The 18765-nt window shown below is 38.2% G+C and overlaps 1 protein-coding gene across 4 annotated transcripts in view; it reads left to right on the forward strand.

Annotated features, from left to right (window-relative positions):
- The window catches only part of LOC149132154 (uncharacterized), a 58560-nt gene extending 48296 nt beyond the window's left edge, over positions 1–10264 (forward strand). For all 4 annotated transcript variants that reach the window (XM_089364905.1, XM_089364904.1, XM_089364906.1 and 1 more), the window contains one exon: positions 8581–10264. In XM_089364905.1, coding sequence (XP_089221031.1) covers positions 8659–9666 — 1008 coding nt within the window. In that variant the 5' untranslated portion in view covers positions 8581–8658 and the 3' untranslated portion in view covers positions 9667–10264. The remainder of the gene's footprint in view (positions 1–8580) is intronic.
- The last annotated feature ends 8501 nt before the right edge of the window (positions 10265–18765 follow it).

Consider the following 18765-nt stretch of genomic DNA (forward strand, 5'->3'; position numbering starts at 1 on the left):
GCTACTCTTCTAGCTTTATATGAATCCACTGGTGTCATTATATTCAAGCCAGGTGGTATTAGCTTTGAGTCTCTACATCTACACAGGAAAGTTAGATGGTTTGAAAGACGAACTAGTTTTTGATGGAGTTTCTCTATATGTCTCCAATGAAGTCTAATGTCGGCTCCGTACCGATTAGATAATACAGTTCTATATTTAAGAGATGAGGAATTATTTACATTATTTACATTTGACGGATATTCGTCCTCATCTTGTTTGTTGTTAACACAACGTTTCGGCTGATATACCCTCCAGCCTTCGTCAGGTGTCTTGGGGAAATTTCGAACCTGGGTTCTCATTCCTATCGATGTTACTATTATTATTATTATATTATTATTATTATTATTATTATTAATCAGGTCGCTGCCGTGAATCGAACTCGGAACCTTGGGGTTAGTAGCCCGCGCTCTTAACCACTACGCCATATGCCCGTGGGCAATTATGGGGTGAATTTTAAGGCTTATAAATCTATTATTTTTCTATCCTTCCTCAATACCGGTTCCCATATGCTATTCATATCTGCACTCGGTCTGCTTAGAAGGTTGTTGTGTCCTAGCATCCGTCAAATGTAGATAATGTAAATAATGTAAATAATTCCTCATCTCTTAAATATAGAGCTGTAAAATATTAATGTTATCTATATACCCCCAGTAAAGCAAAACTGGTATGTATGTATGTATGTATGTATGTATGTATGTATGTATGTATATATATATGTGTGTGTGTGTGTATGTATGTATGTATGTATGTATATATATATATATGTGTGTGTGTGTATATATATATATATATATATAGTACCAGTGACAGTACCATGGTAGATAAAGCAATTAAGAGTATGAAGACAGGGAAAGCCCCCGGCCCATCAGGAATCACTGCAGAGATGCTCAAAATATCTGGCAGTGTCGGCTATAGCCTAGTCACCCGTATTACGAACCAGGTGATACACGAAGGAGTCATACCCAATGACTGGTGTAGCAGCACCATAGTTAACTGCTACAAAGGTAAAGGTGACGCTTTAGATACAAATAATTACAGAGGTATCAAGCTTTTAGATCAGGTAATGAAAGTCACGGAGAGGGTCATAGCTCAACTGCTTAGGGAGCGAGTCAGTTTAGATGAGATGCAGTTTGGGTTCGTGCCTGGGAAATGCACCACTGATGCTATATTTCTGGTATGACAGCTTCAGGGGAAATACCTAGCCAAGGATAAACCTCTGTACCTGGGTTTAGTTGACATGGAGAAAGCCTTTGACAGGGTCCTCCGATCCCTTATCTGGTAGTCAATGAGGAAACTAAGGACAGAAGAATGGTTAGTGAGAGCTGTGCGAGCCATGTACAGGGACGCTGTCAGTAAGGTGAGGGTTGGCAACGAGTACAGTGAAGAATTCCGGGTGGAGGTAGGGGTCCACCAAGGTTCTGTCCCCAGCCCCCTCCTATTTATCATAGTCCTCCTGGCTATAACAGAGGAATTCAAGACAGGATGCCCCTGGGAGCTCTTCTATGCTGATGATCTTGCACTAATTGCGGAGTCACTATCAGAACTAGAGGAGAAGTTTCAGGTGTGGAAGCAAGGACTAGAATCGAAGGGCCTTAGAGTCAACCTAGCTAAAACCAAAGTCCTAATAAGTAGGAAGGCAGACAAAACACAAACCCCTTCGGGTAGATGGCCCTGCTCGATCTGTAGAAAAGGAGTGGGAAGTAACTCTATAAGATGCACCCAGTGCAAGCTATGGACACATAAGAGGTGCAACAATATCAAAGGAAGGTTAACTAGGAAGTTAGTCTTTGTATGCAGCAGATGTTCTGGAGCTATAAATACTGTGAATGTGCAGAAAACAACTTCTGCCACATTCCAGGGAGAAAAACTAGAAGTGGTTGATAGCTTCCAATATCTTGGTGACCAAATTAGCAGTGGAGGTGGGTGCGCAGAAAGCGTAGCTGCTAGAATTAGAATAGCCTGGGTAAAGTTCAGAGAGCTCTTACCTCTGCTGGCGACAAAGGGTCTCTTTCTCAGAGTAAAAGGCAGATTGTATGACGCATGTGTACGAACAGCCATGCTTCATGGCAGTGAAACATGGGCCGTAACTGCTGAGGACATGCGTAGGCTCGCAAGGAATGAAGCCAGTATGCTCCGCTAGATGTGTAATGTCAGTGTGCATACTAGACAGAGTATCAGTACCTTGAGAGAAAAGTTGAACTTACAAAGCATCAGTTGTGGTGTGCAAGAGAGACGATTACGCTGGTATGGTCATGTAGCGAGAATGGATGAGGATAGCTGTGTGAAAAAGTGCCACACCTTAGCAGTTGAGGGAACCTGCGGAAGAGGTAGGCCCAGGAAGACCTGGGATGAGGTGGTGAGGCACGACCTCCGAACATTGGGCCTCACCGAGGCGATGACTTCTGACCGAGACCTTTGGAAATATGCTGTGCGTGAGAAGACCCGGCAAGCCAAGTGAGACCTAAATCTATGGCCTCAGCCAGTCCACTTATGCGTACCTTCCTTCATTGGACACCAAACTCCACTTGCGAAGACCTGTTGAGGCAAGTGAAATCGAAATCGAGTTAAGGTGGACTCCAAACTCCACTTGCGAAGACCTGTTGTGGCAAGTGAAATCGAAATCGAGTTAAATTGGATACTAAACCCCACTTTCGAAGACCTGTTGAGGCAAGTGAAATCGAAATCGAGTTAAATTGGACACTAAACTCCACTCGCGAAGACCTGTTGAGGCAAGTGAAATCGAAATCGAGTTAAATTCGACGACTGGCACCCATGCCAACGCCTTCTCCTTCATTGGACACGAAACTCAGCTTGCGAAGACTTATTGCGAAATCGAAATCGTGATGGCACGTGTGCCCAGCGTCGCCTTTCTGGCACTTGTGCCCGCAGCATGTCTATGGACCTTCGAGCGAGATCGTTGCCGTTGCCCCTGGACTGGCTCTTGTGCGGGGCCGTCGTAGGATTTTCGAGCGAGATCGTTGCCAGTTCCCCTGGACTGGCACATGTGCGGGTGACACATAAAATGCACCATTTTGGGCGTGGCCGTTGCCAGTGCCGCCTGGCTGGCCTTCGTGGGATTTTCGATCGAGATCGTTGCCAGTGCCCCTGGACTGGCTTTTGTGCGGGTGACACATGAAAATTTTCGAGTGAGATCGTTGCCAGTGCCCCTGGACTGGCTCTTGTGCGGGGCCGTCGTAGGATTTTCGAGCGAGATCGTTGCCAGTGCCCCTGGACTGGCTCATGTGCGGGTGACACATGAAATGCACCATTTTGGGCGTTGCCGTTGCCAGTGTCGCCTGGCTGGCCTTCGTGGGATTTTCGATCTAGATCGTTGCCAGTGTCCCTGGACTGGCTCTTGTGCGGGTGACACATGAAATTTTTTGAGCGAGATCGTTGCCAGTGCCGCCTGGCTGGCCTTCGTGGGATTTTCGAGTGAGATCGTTGCCAGTGCCCCTGGACTGGCTCTTGTGTGGGTGCCACATAAAATGCACCATTTTGAGCGTGGCCGTTGCCAGTACCGCCTGACTGGCCTTCGTGCGGGTGACACGTAAAAACACCCACTACACTCTCTGAGTGGTTGGCGTTAGGAAGGGCATCCAGCTGTAGAAACTCTGCCAAATCAGATTGGAGCCTGATGTAGCCACCTGGTTTCACCAGTCCTCAGTCAAATCGTCCAACCCATGCTAGCGTGGAAAGCGGACGTTCAACGATGATGATGATGATGATGATGATGATGATGATGATGATGATATATATAAACATGTATGTATGTATTTGTATATACCTGTGAAATCGTAGTTGTGGTCATTACTGGTGTCATGTAAATGGTACCCATGCTGGTGGCACATAAAAAGCACCCATTACACTCTTGGAGTGGTTGGCATTAGGAAGGGCATCCAGCCCTTCTTAAATGCAGCTTTCTAACTTACCAGTTCCAGTCAAGCCATGTAATCCATGCCAGCATCGAAAACAGATGTTAATTGATGATAATAATGATATCTATATATTATATATGTAAGGGACGACCGTGCGAACTCATAAAAGGAGAAATGGTGACGAATGGAAAAACAGAAGACTCCTTTTATTTAAACGCGTCGCACGGTCGAACATACAAATATATATCAAAGATGATATACTAATATGTTATGCGACGATAACATAGATGACCAGCAATGAAAGACCACAACCGTATTAGATGAATAACAGAGATATTTATTATAGCGTTAAAGATGTATGCCTGTGTGAGAGTGTGAATGCGACATATAAGAACATAATCAAAGACAGGCCGTCATACAAAGAAAAGTGTGTATGTGAGTGATTACAGCAGAGGGAAAGAGAGTCAATATATAACACGTGAACAATTATACCAGTTCTTGGGTACACAATAATAAGAATCTGTATGTGAAAGTGAGGAGAGGCTGAGTGTGGCAGTGCTGATCACTAGTTGTGATGTCGTGGCATCGATGCCGGTCCGTGATTCTTGTTATACAGATGTTCGTCGCTGGCTGAGAATTTCTTGTCTGTTTAAGAACTCTTGTCTGTTTATTTACCGTGGTGAAGCTGAGTCACCTAACAGAATCGAAGAGAGAGATGTGCCGCGGAGGTTTGGTGTACATAGGAGGTCGTGTAGACGCTGGTGGAGATTGTTGCTGGTTAGTAGTAATCGTAGAATCGTGTTGGTCATGATGATGATGCTGGATAGTAGTAGTAGACTCTTGTAGCTAATGTGGCGACGGCGGAGGTCATCGTGGCTGGACGAAGCTGCTGAAGTGGTCGCTGGCTGCTGCTGCTGTCGTGTGGTACACGGAACAGTTCTCAAAGAGAAACTGGACCGAGACAAATTTGGCCGCCGAGTTAAAGCTATTTATAACAAACTATTGGCTCACCAGATGGTAGAAATATACTCTATCACGTGACCTTATTAGGGGCCGTGATTGGTCAGTTTGCGTTCTGGCGGGAACGGTTCGAAGAAGTTGCCGATTCGAATAATGATCAGTCACGTGATAACAAGGAATGGGTTCTCTACTACGCTCGCATTTATTTATATTTAAATTAGAAGAATGGCGATAGCAGTTTTGTATCTAATGGCGGTAGGTAGTTTCACTACATATATATATATGTATATATATATATATATATATATATATATATATATATATATATATATATATATATATATATATATATATATATATATGTATATATATATATATATATATATATATATATATATATATATATATATATATGTATATATATACACACACACACACACACACACATATATATATATATATGTGTGTGTGTGTGTGTGTGTATATGTATATATATATATATATATATACACACACACATATATATATATGTGTGTGTGTGTATATATATATATATATATATATATATATATATATATATATATATATATATATATATATATATATATATATATATATATATAAATAGTAAATGAGTATATGCATATATACGTACAGGTATGTGCATACCGACATCCACCTGTATGTATAGGTGCATATCTGGTACAGGACATTGCAAACAAACGTAGACGAGAACACATGAGCCACATAGAGAACATTCTCCTTCATCAGCCACCCACGTTTTAACACCAGCGTTTCGACGAGCTTGGGCAGGACGCATCGCTAAAACGGCTCGTCCCATGGATCGCAGATTAAATTTGTATACGCAAATTAAATCTAGCCATGGAGGAATGTAGTGGCGGACAAAAAACAAGACAGGAAAACAAACAGAAAAGGCTTTACGGCCAGACGAGAAAAATTATGTGTGTATGAACGCGATGAGGCACGGACCCGAGAGGGACAAAGTGGTGCGTGCGTTGCTTGGCGAAAGCCAAGGAAGGAAAGGATTATTGACCGGAAGCATGTGACCATGCCGGTGTAAAGGGAAGAGAGAGAGAGTGGTAGAGGGAGAAACAGAGGGAGGAAGTAGAAGAATAGGTGAGCAACGAGAGGAAAAGAGAAAGAGAGGAAATACGAGGGGGAAAAAGAGATACGTAGTAGTAACAGAGGAAGAACGAGAGGGGTAAAGCGAGATACGTAGTAGTACAGAGGGAGAACGAGGGGGGGGAAGGAAAGAGAAAGAGATAGAGTAGCGTCGGAGGATATGAGTTACGAAAACTACTTACATTTGGAAGACGCTGCGTTCAATCATGTAAAAACAAATAGTAAATGAGTATATATATATATATATATATATATATATATATATATATATATATATATATATATATATATATGCCACAAAAGAATAGGGCTTTTAAATGCAGGTAGATGCCTTAGTAACACTGTTAAAATCTAGACTTGGATAGCCACATCAAATTTAGAATTGTTTAGAACAAACAATCGTTTTTGCGCTTCTTTGAAGTGGTAAATCCTGAGTTTGCTTCAAAGGATGTCTTATAAAATTCAGAATATATAAGAAAGACAGAATAAAGAACGGAGAATTATACATCTTTTATAAAAACCTTTTTTTTAGCATATAAAATTCGGACAGCTGATTCTGCTACATAAGTTCCTTAGGGCCCTTAGATGCGCAGGGGACTTCACCACCAGAAGCGCCTCGAGTTGCGCATGCGTAGTAAAACTTGTACTTAAACAGGAGTTTCACTTTGTTAAGCGAGTTGAGCTCAGACCTTCTACGTGACAACTCCTCGCTCCTCAACGAATTACCACTTCACCTCGATGCCTTCGATGGTGATAGCTACTTGTTTCTCTGGCAGGCATCAAGGAAGCCCTTAACCTGCTAAGCTGAATGATAGGAATTGTGAAACCAAGCATCATCATAAATAAAACCTTTTTATTATATTGTTAATTGTTCTATTGTCTCTTCATATATAATTATGTTGAAAGGTGATAGAGAGACTAAAGTCTCTATGACAACTATCAAAGCTTTACACATATATACACACACACACCTCTGAAATTAGAGTCATTACTGGTGTCATGTAAATGGTACTCATGCTGGTGGCATGTAAAAGCACCCATTACACTTTTGGAGTGGTTGGCGTTAGGAAGGGCATCCAGCCAGCTCTTCTTAAATTAGACTGGAATCTGATGCAGCTCTCCAGCTTACCAGTTCCAGTCAAACCATGTAACCCATGTATATATGTGTGTACCACAAAGGAATAGGGCTTTAACCCTTTAGTATTTAAACCGGCCATATCCGGCCAAAAGTATTCTGCCTATTCTATGTTCAAACTGGCCAGATCTGGTCTCTCACACCAACCCTACAATATCGTTTTAAAAATTAACAGCTACCTCATCAAAATTTCATAGCTACAAGATAATGCATGATTAGTTCAAAACAATGTGGATAAAAAAGTATTAATTATGGCAGAATAATGTGAACACTAAAGGGTTAAATGCAGGTAAATGCCTTACTAACACTGTTAAAATCTAGACTTGGATAGCCACATCAAATATTAGGAAACATTTAGAATCGTTTAGAACAAACAATCGTTTTTGCGCTTCTTTGAAGTGGTAAATCCTAAGTTTGCTTCTGAATGTATAAGAAAGACAGAATAAAGAACGGAGAATTATACATCTTTTATAAAAACCTTTTTTTTAGCATATAAAATTCGGACAGCTGATTCTGCTACATAAGTAATCCAAAGATTGACTTTCTTATATAACTTTTTTTAAGGTGGATGAAGTGAACTGAAATGTTGTAGTATCAAAGGTAAATGCCTACAAAATCATATGTGGTAGGTGAATATAGGAGAAAGGGACTGTGTGGTAAGAAGCTTGTTCCCCAACCACATGGTTCCAGGTTCAGTCCCACTGCATGGTATCTTGGGCAAGCGTCTTCTACTATAACCTCAGACCAACCAAAGCCTTGTCAGTGGATGCATATCTGTGCGTGTGTGTCTTTCTGTCTGTCTTTGCCCTCCTCCACTCCTCACTACTTGACAACAACTTAGCAGTTCGGCAAAAGAGTCTAATATAATAACCACCAGGCTTAAAAAGAAGTACTGGAGTGGATTCATTCAACAAAAAATTCAAAGTGGTGTTCTAACATGGCTAAAGTCTAATGACTGAAACTATTTTTTATGATAACTGATGTTATCCGAGGGAAAGGTAAAGGCTGTTACAGCTTGATACCAGTGATGTCGCAACTCCTCAGTGAACTGGAGCAACATGAAATAAAGTGTCTTGCTCAAGAACACAACAGACAGCCTAGTCTAAGAATCGAACTCACTACCTTATGATTGCGAGCCTGATGCCCTAACTACTGAGCCATCACCTTCTTCATGTAATAGGGATTTATAAATCTAGGCAGATGTCTTGTAAGCACTCAGGTGCTATCTGAACTTGGCTAACTATGTTGAACAAGAGGAGACATGTTAAATCCAAATAGAATTCATATCCATGATGATATTCTCAGTGATAAGTAAATCCCAAAGTCTATATGTAATCCTGAATTAAGATATGCTACTCTTTATTCTTGTTATTGTCTTTATATAAATATATATTATATATGATTTTTTCTTTTTTTTTTTTTTTGCAGTGTTTAATAGCATCAAAGTTTTCCGGACATATCTCTTTCAAGCTACACTGGAATACTGGAATACCAATAATTGTGAAAATGTTTCGTCTAAAACGTTATTTATGTTTATTATTTTTTTCTATATTTGCTTGCACACTTGTGTTCATTGGGATAAAAATGACCCAGAAAAATGAATTGAAATCTAGAATTTTTAAAAGTGAACAAAAGAAATATCCTCAAAATCTTCAAGATGTAATCAGCCAGTCAGTTGCTATTGCTAAAGATATCATGAAAAAACATAATTTAGTTTTATTTACTCTTATTAACAATGCTTATTTACCTTTTGTCTATAGTTGGTTGTGTAACACAATTAATATGGGTATCCATGAGCAAATTCTTTTTATTACTACAGATGCTATATCAAAACAAAAATTTGAGAAAGATTGGCCTAATGTCAAAGTTGTTGTGTTGCCTGAGGCTTCCCTAAATGGTAATCAAACTTATAGTAAGGTTGGTTATGTAAAACTAATGGTGAAACGTACAGAAATTTTAAATTCTTTATTACAGAATAATATTGAAATTCTTTTATTTGAAGTTGACTGTCTTTGGGTTTCTAATCCTATTGATGAATGCAAGAAAATAGCATTGGAAAATGATATGATAGTAACAAGTATTGCTGGCAAAAAATATTCTATTGCTGGAGGTTTCATATATATGAAGCCTACAAAAGCTGTGAAAACTCTCTGGCAAGAACTGAATTCAAAGATGAGACGTCTTGGCAAAGAAATTGATGGAAAAGATGATAAAAATTCTGTATCTGAAGCAAAAAATGACCAGATATTCATTATGAGACTTATTCGGAAAAGATTTGGTGGAATAAAATATGAAGTTCTTCCATGGGACAGATATATTGATGGAAAATGGTATGCAATGAAATTACAAGATCGTAAGAAGAAACATGTTGTTATTATTAACAATAACTGGATAGTTGGAAATGCAAATAAGTTAAAACGAGCCCAAAAATTTGGACATTGGTTTATAGATGATTCAATGAAATGTAATATGAATCAAGTTGACAGAGTAGTTAACCGTGGGTTGTATGTGTAATTTGTATCAGGGTTAAATATATTTTTTGGTTTCAACATCACAATTGTATTCATTTTTGGTTTCCTTCTAACAGATTATTTTCCTGGATTGTAGAATTTTCTGCTGCGTATTTAAACTTGTTTCGTGTTGTGAAAGCTGGTTTCCATCAGCTCAACATTAGTACTCTGGCAAACCTGTAGTGTATTTATATTTGAGATTCATTTAATAAATAATTACAAATACATCAATATATACTCAAAACGTATACAATAAGAATTTTGTGTCGGATATTAAGCAGGCATTCAGTATGAAGTTTCTGAAGCCAATGAAGAAGCTTCTCTGTAGTAACTCAGTAGGTACCAAATATTCTTCAAATTTAACTTAGTGCCCTAGAAATAATGGATAAATTGATCTGAGCATCTCCACATAATAAGTAAAGAAAGCAAAATGAAGTACAAACACCTAAAATACTCATGGCTATTGCAGTACCACAGAAACAAAAGAACAAATGAGTTGCATAAACAATACTTTGCATTCATTATGGATTATACTCTTCTTGTTTAGGCCCACGATCTTTTCAGCAGCTCTCAATAAATTACAAAAAATACAAAGCACTGCATATTTCTAGTATTTTATCAATAAACCAAATTCTCAATTACACAAAAACACTAAAAATAAAAGACCATATAAACAGGAATGAGACACAGTTGCTGCAGTAAACACCAACCTTCATGTACAACTATCTCAAGTATATATATATATATATATATATATATATATATATATATATATATACTTGAGAAGCATATATATGCACAGATCTGAAAACTCATTGACTTGCATATATGTGTGTGTGTGTGTGTATGTGTGTGTGTGTATGTGTGTGCTTCAGTTCATTGTGCTAGTCTGTTTGAAACACATGTAGCTAATTAAATCGTTTACAATGCATCATTATTCTCTGTATTTTCTCCCACTCTCACTCCCTGCATATATTTGTGTGTGTATGTATGTGTGTATACGCATGTGTATATGTATGTATGTATATATATATATATATATATATATATATATAAAACCTCGTTTAGGCTTAGCAATCCTTCCTGTTTGTTTTCACTGTCCTGTTTGTTCTACCAACTTTGACCCTCTGCAAAATCCCAAATTTTATTTAATTTGCTTTGTGGGAGCAACTGTTTTATCGAAAGTGTATATTGTTGTTAAATGGTCGAAATATGAGAGTAAAAAAACAGCCAACTGATGAAGGGTCATTCTTTATGTTGTTTGCCTTGTTTTCCGTTTGTGTTTCTCGTTGTTCGAAAAAATAGTTCATATTCCATGTACTCATACTTTGTATTTTTTGTTGTACACATTTCATGATATTCTGTGCCCACATATGCATATATATATATATATATATATATATATATATATATATATATATATATATACGTATAGATGTATGTACATATACGTATAGATGTATGTACATATACGTATGTATATATGCATGTTTATATTATTATATGATTGAACTACATGCATCCTCTTCCAAGTTTCATATGTATGTATATGTATATGTATATATATATATGTGTGTGTGTGTATATATATATATATGTATATGCTGTAATTTTTGTATAATTATATATTGTTAATATAACAATACATAAAGACGGGCTAGAGTTGAAGTGCTCAGCATGAGCTAGAATTCATATTATAGTAAAAAAGGATACATAAGGGTGGAAAACCACAGGAACAATACCATATGTCCAACGCAAGATATAATATGTATGTGTTCAATTCCTTCAAGAATCAATAAATAAATTTATAGTTTTCAGTCTCTAAAGTGTCTAAAAGGTACGGTAAAAAGACAGGTAAATACAACGATATAAACTTTAGAAATATCATGAATGTTCAAAATATTTATTAAAAAATATTTATAAACATGCATAATTTCCAAATTGTATAAAAATATGACAATTTAAGTTAAAACATTACGATATATAAACGTACATTATGATATAACATATAATGGGTAAATATATACGGTATAATGAAGTTATAAATTTACATGTATTATATTAAAAACGTGTACATTAGGACAGGATATGTATATATATATATTTGTATATATATATGTATATATATATGTATGTATGGTAGTCGATAGCTTCCGCTATCTGGGCGACCAAGTTAGTAGTGGGGGTGGGTGCGCTGAAAGTGTAGCTGCTAGAATAAGAATAGCCTGGGCAAAGTTTAGAGAGCTCTTACCCCTGCTGGCGACAAAGGGACTCTCACTCAGAGTAAAAGGCAGACTGTATGACGCATGCGTACGAACAACCATGCTACATGGCAGTGAAACATGGGCTGTAACTGCTGAGGACATACGTAAGCTCGCAAGGAATGAAGCCAGTATGCTCCGTTGGATGTGTAATGTCAATGTGAATACCCGTCAGAGTGTAAGTATCCTGAGAGAAAAGCTGAACATTAGAAGCATCAGTTGTGGCGTGCAAGAGAGACGATTGCGCTGGTATGGACATGTGGTGAGAATGGAGGAGGATAGCTGCGTGAAAAAGTGCCACACCCTAACAGTTGAGGGAACCCGTGGAAGAGGTAGGCCCAGGAAGACCTGGGCTGAGGTGGTGAGGCGAGACCTTCGTACATTGGGCCTCACCGAGGCGATGACTACGGACCGAGACCTTTGGAAATGGGCTGTGCGTGAGAAGACCCGGCAAGCCAAGTAAGATCGTTGCCAGTGCCCCTGGACTGGTTCTTGTGCGGGTGGCACATGAGATGCACCATTTTGAGCGTGGCCGTTGCCAGTACCGCCTGACTGGCTCCTGTAGGATTTTCGAGCGAGATCGTTGCGAGTGCCCCTGGACTGGCTTGTGCGTGTGGCACATAAAAGACACCATTTCGAGCGTGGCCGTTTTCGTGCGGGTGACACGTAAAAGCACCCACTACACTCTCTGAGTGGTTGGCGTTAGGAAGGGCATCCAGCTGTAGAAACTCTGCCAAATCAGACTGGAGCCTGGTGTTGCCATCCGGTTTCACCAGTCCTCAGTCAAATCGTCCAACCCATGCTAGCATGGAAAGCGGACGTTAAACGATGATGATGATGATGATGATGTATGTATAATTATAAATTATATCTATGTATATATATATATTTGTATGTGTATCATCATCATCATCATCATCATCATCGTTTAACGTCCGCTTTCCATGCTAGCATGGGTTGGACGATTTGACTGAGGACTGGTGCAACCGGATGGCTACACCAGGCTCCAATCTAATTTGGCAGAGTTTCTACAGCTGGATGCCCTTCCTAACGCCAACCACTCAGAGAGTGTAGTGGGTGCTTTTACGTGTCACCCGCACGAAAACGGCCACGCTCGAAATGGTGTCTTTTATGTGCCACCCGCACAAGAGCCAGTCCAGGGGCACTGGCAACGATCTCGCTCGAAAACCCTACAAGGCCAGTCAGGTGGTACTGGCAATGGTCACGCTCAGGATGGTACATCTTATGTGCCACCCGCACAAGAGCCAGTCCAGGGGCACTGGCAACGATCTCACTTGGCTTGCCGGGTCTTCTCACGCTCAGCACATTTCCAAAGGTCTCGGTCAGTAGTCATTGCCTCGGTGAGGCCCAATATTCGAAGGTCTTGCCTCACCACCTCAGCCCAGGTCTTCCTGGGCCTACCTCTTCCAAGGGTTCCCTCAACTGTTAGGGAGTGGCACTTTTTCACGCAGCTATCCTCATTCATTCTCACCACATGTCCAAACCAGCACAATCATCTCTCTTGCACACCACTACTGACGCTTCTTATGTTCAGCTTTTCTCTCAAGATACTTACACTCTGACGGGTATGCATATTTACATTACACATCCAGCGGAGCATACTGGCTTCATTCCTTGCGAGCTTACGCATGTCCTCAGCAGTCACAGCCCATGTTTCACTGCCATGTAGCATGGCTGTTCGTACACATGCGTCATACAGTCTGCCTTTTACCCTGAGTGAGAGTCCCTTTGTCGCCAGCAGAGGTAAGAGCTCTCTAAACTTGGCCCAGGCTATTCTTATTCTAGCAGTTACACTTTCAGCGCACCCACCCCCACTACTAACTTGGTCACCCAGATAGCGGAAGCTATCAACTACCTCTAGTTTTTCTCCCTGGAATGAGATAGAAGTTGTTTCCTGTTTGTTTACAGTGTTTATTGCACCTGAACATCTACCACATACAAAGACTAACTTTATAATTAATTCAATAAAGAAAAAAACGATAATCATGCCATCCAGAAAAATAAATATACTATAAAAACCTTATTCTGAAAGTACATAAAACAATAAATATATACACATACACATATATAGAAAAGAATATATTTTGAAACTTAATAATAATATTAAAGATTTTATTAATAGGATTAAATGGAAAGCCTAATACAATAATTGTAACATATCTAATATTAACGATGTAGAGAATACTAATTATATCAATTCAAAATTTAAATCTAGAAAGGAACCCCCATATAATAGGGATATACAAGTTTTTGAGGATAATATTTGGAAGGTGGTGAAGAACATTAAATTTCATAAATACCCAAATTGACATAATGATTATTTAAGAAGTCTAGCTATTAGAATTTAAAAAATGCGAAATATGGAAGGAATTATAATACAATCAGATAAAACTAGGAACCTGTATAAACTAGGTGTTAAATTATATGATAACCTATTAGAGAAAGAAACAAATAAAAAAAGAGAAAACTGTTCCAGAAAATAACCTTTATAATATAAATAAGGCCTCTAAATTAATCATGATGAAATATAAGTTAGATAATAAAAGTGAACCTTATGTACCTATGCACCCTAGAATTACTTTAAAAGACCATAAAGATAATTTTTATTCTGACCCAAAAGTTAGACTCATTTGTCCATGTAAATCAGATCTAGGTAAATTAAGTAAGATCATTTTAGATAAATATATTAATAGATTAAATGAAATTGATTACCTTAAACTTTGGACTAGTACTAATAATACTTTAAAATGGTTTAAAAATATTAAAGATAAAAATAGATATTAATTCATACAAATAAATATAAATAATTCTTCTTCTTCTATTAATGAGATTGTACTCAATAAGGCCCTAATTTATGCAATGTATAAGGTAGGTATGACTTATGATGAAGTCAATGTAGTTAAAACAGCTAGGAAATCGTTGATTAGATATAATAATAAATTGTGGGCTAGGAAGGTTATCTATTTGAAAATATAGCCACAAAACGCACGTAGTCCATTTAATACCATTTACTATTTATTGTTTTATGTACTTTATTGATTTTAGAATAAGGTTTTTATAGTATATTTATTTTTTTGGATGGTATGAATATCGTTTTTTTTCTTTATTGAATTAATTAATAGAGGTTTTTCTCTAAATTATATATATGTATGTATATATGTATATATATATTTGTATATGTGTGTGTATATATATATATATATATATATATATATATATATATATATATCTATGTATATGTATATATATATATATTTATATATGTATATATATTTATATATGTATATATATGTATATATATCTATGTATATGTATATATATATTTATATATGTATATATATTTATATATGTATATATATATATATATATCTATACATGTATATATCTATCTATATATATATATCTATATATATATGTATATATATGTATATGTATATATATATATATATATATATATATATATATATATATATATATATATATATATATTATACATGTATATATTATATATGTATATATATATATATATATATATATATATGTATATATATATATATATATATATATATATATATATGTGTGTGTGTAAACACATAGAACAAAGGTGCATTATCAACAATTTAATTAGCTACACATATTTCATAGACTGGCACAATGAATTAATGCACATTGCAAAATGCATGTTTAACTGAACCCTTGTTAGATCAACTAAAATGCAATAGGAAGAGAGGAATTAAGTGCCATTATGTTCTAATCAAAGGGAGCATACCTCTTCAAAAATTAATTTACATTGTAACAGACTGGGATGGTTCATATCAGTACAGTCAAGCAGAGTACCACTCACTGTGCTTGTGTTATAGAGAGTGGGAGAAATGCTTTTGGGTGTGCGTTTATATATATATATATATATATATATATAACATAATATGGTAAAAATTCGATATTAATTAATATCAATTTAATACCAGGAAACTAGCACATTAAAAGAATCAGAAGGTTCAGGAAAAATTTTTTTTCGAGACCAGTGAAAATTATAAATACCTCAGTTAGGTTAAACCTCGGTTAGGTTAACCAGGTTAACCGAGGTATTTATAATTTTCACTGGTCTCGCCCACCTGTTTTCGCTCCGCTGAATCCTTATTTGAGAATTTTTTAAGTGAGCTTCTTCTAACATATTGACAGACCAGTTACTGGTCAATTTTATATATATATATGTATATATATATATGGACCCTGAGCAGCTTTACAGCAGGCTAGCTTCTGTCAGACTGAGCAACCCATGCCAGCATGCAAAGTGGATGTTAAATGGTGATGATATGAACACACACACACACACACACATATACACAGTAAAGTTCAGAATTGATAAAGGCTTCATCATTTCTTCAGTCTATGGAGAAATAGTTAAATTTGCCCTGTTTATAAATTTACTCCATATGTTACACACACACATAAAATATGCAAATATATATGTGTGTGTATGTATATTATATATATATATATATATATATATATATATATTTTTACATGATTGAACGCAGCGTCTCACAAAAATTGTAAGTAGTTTTCGTAACTTATCCTCCGACGCTACTCTATCTCTTTCTCTTTCCTTTCTCCCCCCCCTCGTTCTTCCTCTGTACTACTACGTATCTCGCCTTACCCCTCTTGTTCTTCCTCTGTTACTACTACGTATCTCTTTTTTCCCCCTCGTATTTCCTCTTTTTCTTTTTTCCTCTCGTTGCTCACCATTCTTCTACTTCCTCCCTCTCTTTCTCCCTCTACCACTCTCTCTCTTCCCTTTACACCGGCATGGTCACATGCTTCCGGTCAATAATCCTTTCCTTCCTTGGCTTTCGCCAAGTGACGCACGCCACCACTTTGTCTCTCTCGGTTCCGTGCCTCATCGCGTTCATACACACATAATTTTTCTCGTCTGGCCGTAGGGCCTTTTCTGTTTGTTTTCCTGTCTTGTTTTTTGTCCGCCACTACATTCCTCCATGGCTAGATTTAATTTGCGTATACAGATTTAATCTGCGATCCATGGGACGAGCCGTTTTAACGATGCGTCCTGCCCGAAGCTCGTCGAAACGCCGGTGTTAAAACGTGGGTAGCTGATGAAGTAGAATGTTCTCTATGTGGCTCGTGTGTTCTCGTCTACGTTTGTTTGCAATGTCCTGTACCCAGATATGCACCTATACATACAGGTGGATGTCGGTATGCACATACCTGTATGTATATATGCATATACTCATTTACTTTTGTTTTTATATATATATATATATATAACTTTTTTCTAAAAACCTAACAAATTTGACCAGCATGATGTACTGCTGCCGGTTCTCCCTCTCCCTCTCCCTCCCTATTGTATTCTATCTCTCTCTCTCTCTGAATCACCACTTCTTCCACCATTTCCTCTTTGACTCGCGCGCGAACCCAAACATATAACCAGTTCGCTTTCCAACTCCACCACAATTTCGTATTGGAATCTCTATGCTAATAGAACCCACGACGAAGCTCCATTAGCCCGCGACGAAGCTCACCAAGACATGAACAATAGCTAAGTCATTCCTATTTTTCATATATTATCCCTTCTGATGCGCTCCCCTTCCACCACCCCACTTCGTTTTCTCTAACTATACATTTATGTCTTGAATTCATGATTATTTATGTATTTTTTCTCTATCTCACGCGATCTATCGTCTTCGCATCTACTTGTTGAAGTTTTGCTCCTTAGCCCAAACCTGACTGAAATTTGTCTCTAACTCCCTTTAAAAATTACGATTTTTAACTCTCATTTCTGTTACCGATTTAAACATTTAATCTCACGTTTAAACACTGCTGTGTTTCTTTCAACTTTTTTCTAAAAACCTAACGAATTTGACCAGCATGATGTACTGCTGCCGGTTCTCCCTCTCCCTCCCTATTGTATTCTCTCTCTCTCTCTCTCTCTCTCTCTCTCTCTGAATCACCACTTCTTCCACCATTTCCTCTTCAACTCGCGTGCGAACCCAAACATATAACCAGCTCGCTTTCCAACTCCACCACAATTTCGTATTGGAATCTCTATGCTAATAGAACCCAGCCCGCGGTACGCCCGCCCTTCCACCACACCCCTCCACCAGTACCGGAAGTCTTTTTAGATCATCTTCCGCGAACACTGCCTGTGACCTTATACCCCCCCCCCTCTTATCAACCTTATAGCGCATAAAGATTGGGTAGTATATGAAGGTTGTAGGTATTGTTTTTGTTTATGAACTCTGCCAAATGCAAGCTTTCTTTTCAGGTTCACGACACTGCTTACCCCCATCCCAGGGTCACACGGGCCCACTCCTCTGACACCCACTCCTCCCACACTGTCAGGATTGGCACTCTCAACGTCGGCACGCTGAAAGGTAAGTCTGGTGAGATTGTTGAGATGCTTGAACGGCGACGCGTAGATCTGTGCTGCATCCAAGAAGTAAGATGGAGAGGAGGTTCTGCGAGGTTCCTCACAGGCAAAGAACACAGGTACAAGTTTTTCTGGGCAGGGAACACTGACGGAGTCGGGGGCGTAGGAATACTTCTAGCAGAGAAATGGGTTGATAAGGTAATCGAGGTAGTTAGAGTATGTGACAGAGTACTTAAGATTAGACTAGTGCTTCATCATAGGCTAGCTACTGTCATCTCAGCCTATGCCCCCTCATCCGGGGCTCCCGGATGGGCTGAAAGACCAATTCTATGACACTCGCAAACTACCTCGTCGACAAGAGACAGAGACCTTCTCTTTGTGGCTGGTGACTTCAATGGTCATGTCGGACGTCGTGCTGGAGGCTTCCATGGCA

This window comes from Octopus bimaculoides, chromosome Z (assembly GCF_046866305.1).
Source record: "Octopus bimaculoides isolate indiv1 chromosome Z, ASM4686630v1, whole genome shotgun sequence".
NCBI lineage: Eukaryota > Metazoa > Mollusca > Cephalopoda > Octopoda > Octopodidae > Octopus > Octopus bimaculoides.